This window comes from Tenrec ecaudatus, chromosome 6 (assembly GCF_050624435.1).
Source record: "Tenrec ecaudatus isolate mTenEca1 chromosome 6, mTenEca1.hap1, whole genome shotgun sequence".
Classification (NCBI taxonomy): domain Eukaryota; kingdom Metazoa; phylum Chordata; class Mammalia; order Afrosoricida; family Tenrecidae; genus Tenrec; species Tenrec ecaudatus.
This window is the reverse complement of record NC_134535.1, coordinates 135,654,731-135,662,098: the sequence shown is the minus strand read 5'-3', so window position 1 is coordinate 135,662,098 and position 7,368 is coordinate 135,654,731. Positions and strand designations below refer to the sequence as shown.

The window sequence follows — 7,368 nt, the reverse complement described above, 5'->3', positions numbered from 1 at the left end:
CCCTAGCTCGAGCTAGAAAAATAAAACTCCTTTTACCGTGTTTGCATCTCAACTGGTCGTAATTCTTCCATGCGCCCAAGGTGAGCTCGCATTCCATTCCCCAATGTAACACCCAGAATCTCCTCGGTGCCCAGGTCTCTCCTTTCTCAAAATGTCCCACCATTTTCCAGCCCGCAGGCCAACTCTGGGGCTGGGCCCAACCCACAGCAGGGATAAGAACTCCTGATGAGTCCTCTGCACAGATGTGAGTCCCCTCCCCTCCCCGGAGGCACAGCCCTCGTTCCCTCTGGTGGCCCCAGCTGCTTTCGCTCAGTGCAGGGTGTGCCAGAGTGCAGCCTCCACGTGGGCACGGGCACGCTCTCTGGGGAAGGCCGAAGTCGCCCTGGGCTGAGAGTCTGCGCAATCACTCGTGGCACAAGGTTTGGACAGAAGCAGCAAAAATAAAGAGACACAGCCAAGGGGAACATGTATATTTAAAACTCCTCCCCTTCGTTTTCCTCTTCAAATGAATCAGTCCCCACTTCTTCATAATCCTTCTCCAGGGCAGCCAGGTCCTCCCTGGCCTCAGAGAATTCTCCTTCTTCCATTCCTTCTCCAACATACCAATGCACAAAGGCCCGCTTGGCATACATCAAGTCAAACTTGTGGTCCAGGCGGGCCCAGGCCTCCGCGATCGCCGTGGTGTTGCTCAGCATGCAAACAGCCCGCTGGACTTTGGCCAGGTCCCCTCCTGGCACCACGGTAGGTGGCTGATAGTTGATGCCCACCTGAGGAACAGAGAGAAGGGGGAGAGCAACAGAGGGTGATTCGAATGAGCCAAAGACCAGTGGGGCTCCTCAAGACATGGTGCCATGGTCCCGGGAGGGTCACAGCAAGACACAGCGCCATGGTCCCGGGAGGGTCACAGCGAGACACGGCGCCATGGTCCCGGGAGGGTCACAGCAAGACACAGCGCCATGGTCCCAGGAGGGTCACAGCAAGACACAGCGCCATGGTCCCGAGAGGGTCACAGCGAGACACGGCGCCATGGTCCCGAGAGGGTCACAGCAAGACACAGCGCCATGGTCCCGGGAGGGTCACAGCAAGACACGGCGCCATGGTCCCAGGAGGGTCACAGCGAGACACAGCGCCATGGTCCCGAGAGGGTCACAGCAAGACACGGCGCCATGGTCCCGGGAGGGTCACAGCAAGACACAGCGCCATGGTCCCGGGAGGGTCACAGCAAGACACGGCGCCATGGTCCCGGGAGGGTCACAGCAAGACACAGTGCCATGGTCCCGGGAGGGTCACAGCAAGACACGGCGCCATGGTCCCGGGAGGGTCACAGCAAGACACAGCGCCATGGTCCCGGGAGGGTCACAGCGAGACACAGCGCCATGGTCCCGAGAGGGTCACAGCGAGACACGGCGCCATGGTCCCGAGAGGGTCACAGCGAGACACGGCGCCATGGTCCCGGGAGGGTCACAGCGAGACACGGCGCCATGGTCCCGGGAGGGTCACAGCGAGACACGGCGCCATGGTCCCGAGAGGGTCACAGCGAGACACGGCGCCATGGTCCCGGGAGGGTCACAGCAAGACACAGCGCCATGGTCCCGGGAGGGTCACAGCAAGGCACGATCCTGAGTGCAGAAAGGGACTAATGGACAGGAGGTGAAAAGTGGGAGTCAGGAGTCGGGGGAAGCAGGCAGGCCAAGAGAGGTGCGTGTTGAAGGAAAAACAGAGTTAGTGGGATTGGGTTCTGGCAAATTCAAGGCCCAAGATGAGAGAATTGAAAAGCTAGTGAGGGAAAAGGGGAGAACAAGACCAGGAATGGGGAGAGACGCTAGCACGGCGCCTCCAGGACACAAGTCAAGGTGACGACTGGTCTGATTGCGGCAGAGCTGTACAGCAAATGTGCACGTCTTAGAAGGAAAGGCATGCCCTTGGCCGTGCGATTTAGACTCGAATCTACCACAAAGCTTATTAGTGCCCATGATGGTGACCTTCTGAAGTTCTTTTTAACTATGCTGCCAATAAGTTTAGGGAAATTCCAGGCAAGGTTATTTAATAAAAGGGTGTGGGGTATTTCCAAAGCAATAAATAAAAAGATTAAATAGGTCCTGGAAATGGTACTAGTGTTCAGCCAGCCTTCTGTCTCTGACGACCGGGGATTCTGGAAAGGGAAGGACTCCTATGAAAGCAAACTGGTTAAAGGTCTGCCTGAGCTGGCCAACCCCCACCACCACCCCAGGTTAACCACCCCAGCTTAGTCTAAAGGGGGGCCCTATCCTAGATGTGACCTTTCTACCCCTATCCACATACACCAAATCCAAACCAAGTCCAAGAACCATAGGATTCTAGAAGGAAGTCCAAGGTGACCTAAGTGTGGTATTATTTATGGTGCACTAAGAAACACAATGTTCTCTCCAAATGCCTCTCCTAAGACACCGTGTCCTAATTGCCCATCGCCTATATCCATAGCTTTAAAACGCACGTGCTCTTGAATGGGATTACCACCAGGCAGCGGAGCAAAGGCGCAGACAGTAGGACCGTCTTGGTGGCACAGGGTGGTGCTGAGAAAAGGGCAAAAGGCTTGGAGGAGGGAACTGGATATAAATTCAGCCACATCATGGATTTTGCTAGATTGGGCCTTGACCAGCATACAGCAACCCTGTCCCGCGGCCAACTCTCCTCTCTTCTGAATATTAGCACCCTTTGACCCGAGTCAAGTGGGGACAAACACCCCTGGGAAGGATGCCAGAGCATGAAGTTCAGCAACATGCACCCCCATCACAAGTGCGGTTCTGAAATTTGGCCCAAGATGCTAAGGCTGCCTTATTTCTCTTTCTGGATACAATTCCAGACAGAGATTCAGCTGAATATAAGGGGGTGGGGGGCTTCCAGTTTTTGTCAGTTTCCACCTTCCCAAGTCTCTCATCACCCCACCCCACCCCCTGCCCCATTCATTCTTATTCACTCACTTGGCTGGTTGTATACATTTGGAGAGGGGGAGGGGTCAATACTTCCCTTTTGCTAACAATGTCTTGACTATTTCTGCAAGGATGAGCAAGCTGCTTCCCTAGTTGGCTGCCTTCTCCCTAGTCCACCATCTCTCACCTTGAAGCCTGTGGGACACCAGTCCACAAACTGGATGGTCCTCTTGGTCTTGATGGCAGCAATCGCGACATTCACATCCTTGGGCACCACGTCCCCCCGGTAGAGCATACAGCAGGCCATGTACTTCCCATGTCTTGGGTCGCACTTCACCATCTGACTGTTGGGCTCGAAGCAGGAGCTGGTGATCTCGGCCACAGAGAGCTGTTCGTGATAGGCTTTCTCGGCAGAGATGATGGGAGCATAGGTGACCAGGGGAAAGTGGATGCGGGGGTAGGGCACCAAGTTGGTCTGGAACTCGGTGAGGTCCACATTGAGGGCCCCGTCGAAGCGCAGAGAGGCAGTGATGGAGGACACGATCTGGCTGATGAGGCGGTTGAGGTTGGTGTAGGTCGGGCGCTCGATGTCGAGGTTCCGGCGGCAGATGTCATAGATGGCTTCGTTGTCCACCATGAACGCACAATCGGAATGCTCCAGCGTGGTGTGGGTGGTCAGGATGGAGTTGTAGGGCTCTACCACCGCAGTGGACACCTGAGGGGCTGGGTAGATGGCAAACTCTAACTTGGACTTCTTGCCATAATCCAGGGAGAGGCGTTCCATCAGTAAAGAAGTGAAACCGGAGCCAGTGCCCCCACCAAAACTATGGAAGATCAGGAAGCCCTGCAAGCCCGAGCAGGCATCTGTCTGGGGAAAGGAGACCAGGAAAAGACAATTTGAAGACAAAGGAGTTTCTGGGAACAGCCCCATGGAGACAAAGCCAAGCAACCCACTCTATCTGCTCTACCATATTCTTCAACATTTGCTGTGGTCAATATCAACACAGCCTTGAAGAAACAAGGAAACACGGAAAGATCTGCACTGGTGTTGGGAAAATGGCTAAACATAGGGTCATCATGACACACAAACACTTGCACATGTCGTGAAACAAATACATGCATGTAGGTACATGAAGGTTTCAGTGTGGTGGCTTGTGACACCGAGAATGTGAGTTTCCGAACCATGGGGGTTCATGCCTTTGTCCCTTGAGAACCCGCCCCCCACCGCCCCAACTCCTGCACAATTCTCCTGCCCTTTAAGGAACCGCTGACCGACTCTCACATATTCGGTTCAAACTTGGAAGGATGGCTAAGGGTACCAATCTCAGAAAAATGCAAATGGGGTCAGAGAACCTGAGTTTTGATCTCAACTTTTCCATTTCTGAGTTGTGAAAACTCGAGCAGGCTATGGGGGCTCACCAAGCCTTCCCTTGTCTCCCCCACCCCCCTAGGTTAAATGGGGACACTTAAGAGAAATGACATAATGCAGTGAACAAGGACCTGACAGGTAGTTAAGAACTCACAGACTTCAGAGACTTACAGCTACATGGTCACTGATGTGACCATCCAAAGTCAATGGTTCTAAAAGGTTGGGATTTACAGACCTCTTTAAGACTGCTCATCCCAGGGGTTCATGAAGGAGGGGGGAGTGAGGAGGGAGGGGGAAGAATGAGGAGCCTATATTAAGGGCCCAAGTGGAAGGCAAATGTTTTGAGAATGATGATGGCAACAAATGTACAAATGGGCTTGACGCAATGGATGGATGTATGGATTGTGATAAGAATTGTATGAGCCCGGATAGGGCAGAGGTTGTACACTGGTGCATATGAGGGCTGGAGGTACAGGGAATCCAGGGTGGATGATACCTTCAGGACCAAGGGTGTGAGGGGCGATGCTGGGAGAGTGGAGGGTGAGTGGGTTGGAAAGGGGGAACTGATTACAGGGATCTACATGTGACCTCTTCCCTGGGAGAGGGACAGCAGAGAAGGGGGGGGGAAGGGAGACTCTGGATAAAGCAAGATATGACAAAATAACGATGTATAAATTACAAAGGGCACATGAGGGAGGGGGAAAAGGGAGGGAGGGGGGAAAAAAGAGGACCTGATGCAAAGGGCTTAAGTGGAGAGCAAATGCTTTGAGAATGATTGGGGCGGGGAATGTATGGATGTGCATTATACAATTGATGTATGTATATGTATGGATTGTGATAAGAGTTGTATGAGTCCCTAATAAAATGTAAAAAAAGAAAAGGAAAAAAAAAAAAGAAAAGAAAATGATTAGGGCAAAGAATGTACAGATGTGCTTTATACAATTGATGTATGTATATGTATGGACTGTGATAAGAGTTGTATGAGCCCCTAATAAAACGTTTAAAACGAAAACAAACAAAAAAAGAATTGTATGAGCCCCCAATAAAATGATATAAATTTTTTTTTAAAGACTGATCATCCCTTTAAGCCCTTCTCTACAGATAAACACAGGCAAGCCTGACAGCCTTGGCACCCAGGTAAAGAACCCCTGCTCAAGACCAATACATGCCATTAGACAGGCAAGGAAATGAGGATGGCAGTAGGGTGGCCCAGCCTGCAACTCAGAGCTTTGTAGTCTAGACCAGCCGGGTTCGAATCCTCACTCTGCCCCGTCTAGCTGTGTGGCACAGGCTAAAGTAAAGTTCAATCCCTTCATCTGTAAAACACAGGGGAAAGATCGCGTTCATCTCACTGTGACGGGGAGCCAATGAAAGGATGTATCCCATGCCCGACATTTGTAAGTATTCCAACAGGTCAGCTCTCTACCCCCTTCTCTGGAAAGTTCAGTGCTTTGCTGACCTCTCTTGTCAGCAAAGACATGATCCCTCCGTCTACCTGGAGCCTTCCTTCCTCAGACATGGAGTTGGAGTGTTACAGGCATTGCTAGAGCATGGCCTATAGAGTCACCCATGATGCTACAGAAGGTGGAAGAAGGGGCACCACCCCCGTGAATGCTTCTCACCGAACAAAGCAGAAAATCCCATGTGCCTCTTCAAAGAGGTGTGAGGCCACGCCTGTTGACGCTCACCTCACCCACCAGTCCTCCACTCTTGTTAACCTTACCAGCTTCCGAATGCGGTCCAGAACCATGTCGATGCTCTCTTTGCCCACCGTGTAATGGCCCCGGGCATAGTTGTTAGCCGCATCTTCCTTGCCTGTGATCAGCTGCTCTGGATGGAAGAGCTGGCGGTAGGTTCCCGCCCGAACCTCATCTGCCAGGAGACAGGGAATCAGATCTTATGACCCAGTTTTCCAGAAGAGAAACCCTCCCTCCCCCACTGGAAGAGCATGTGGGCCTCCATTTCCCCCGTTTGCAAAGTTCCACTGAGGTGAAAGCAGAGGACCACTGTGACAAGTCCGCAAAAGCCTAAGAAGTTCAAGGCCATTGCTGAGGCAGGAACAGAGCCAGAGCCAGAACAGGACCAGCAATGAGAAGCCAAGGGCCCAGTGGGCTGTAACTTCAGAAAGGTTGCCAGGCTCACCAAAGTCCACTCCTGCGACTCCCTCCTGCCACTCTGACTCCTCAAAGGTTCCCTTTTGTTTTAAAAAATGTTTTTTCATGCATCTAAGTTACCCTTGATACCAAATCATTGAAACCATGTTCACTTGGATAAGAAGATGCCAGGAGGAATGAGAGAGATTCAAGGTGATCTGCCTGGATCCTAGCCTCCGCTCCCAGGGCCTGTCCCACTGATCTCCTCCACCCTAGGGTGGCAATGACATGCTGGTGTTAGCAATAGTTTGGAGCAACTCTGAAGCAAATTTGACTCCAGGCTTCTAGGGCAATAGAAGCCCCAGAGAGGCTGCCAAGAGGGTTGGAGACGTGTGTGGGACCAAGATATTGCAGACCCCAACTTCTTCGCCTCCTCCAAGTCCCTGCATACCCCCAGGGAAGGCACCCTGTACTTTCTGCATGATGTGTACCAAGTGTCCAGGGGGTAGAGGACTATCTCTGGTCAGTTGCCCAGAAGCTAGAAGCTAGTGTTCTGATTACAAGCCAACAGTCCGTCCCTTGCCTCGTGAGTCAGCCGTGGAGCTGAGGAAATCCTGATGTTGAGCTGAGAAGGGGTCCGTCCAGCTGGCTAACCCCAGGGGTGTGGCAGGGAATCACTTCGCGAGAGGGGAGGGGCAGAGCAGCCAGAAACCAGACCCAAGTCAGAATTCCCCTGCTGCAGAGGAGCTTTCTAAAACTACAGCAACGCCTAGCGGTGAAGGAGCACACCTGCTGTGACTCTTTCTGCGCGTGAGACTGGCCGCAAGATTATACCACACCCGTGAGGACAGGCACCAACTATTTTAGTGCCAGAAACCAAAGCTTGGGATAAAACGACCATTTGTGGCAGGTGGCGGTGGGGGAGGGGGCGCGGAGGGAGCGCTTCTTAAGGTTTCTCAAAGTGTTGTGTTTAGCAGAAGGACCCATCCTGGCCATT

The 7,368-nt window shown here is 52.6% G+C and overlaps 1 protein-coding gene across 1 annotated transcript in view; it reads right to left on the bottom strand.

Moving 5' to 3' along the window:
• Positions 1-473: 473 nt before the first annotated feature.
• TUBA8 (tubulin alpha 8) overlaps positions 474-7,368 on the bottom strand; it is a 21,540-nt gene continuing 14,645 nt past the window's right edge. The window contains exons 3-5 of the mRNA XM_075553160.1: positions 6,002-6,150; positions 3,097-3,777; positions 474-767 (exon numbers count right to left, since the gene is read on the bottom strand). Coding sequence (XP_075409275.1) covers positions 474-767; positions 3,097-3,777; positions 6,002-6,150 — 1,124 coding nt within the window. The remainder of the gene's footprint in view (positions 768-3,096; positions 3,778-6,001; positions 6,151-7,368) is intronic.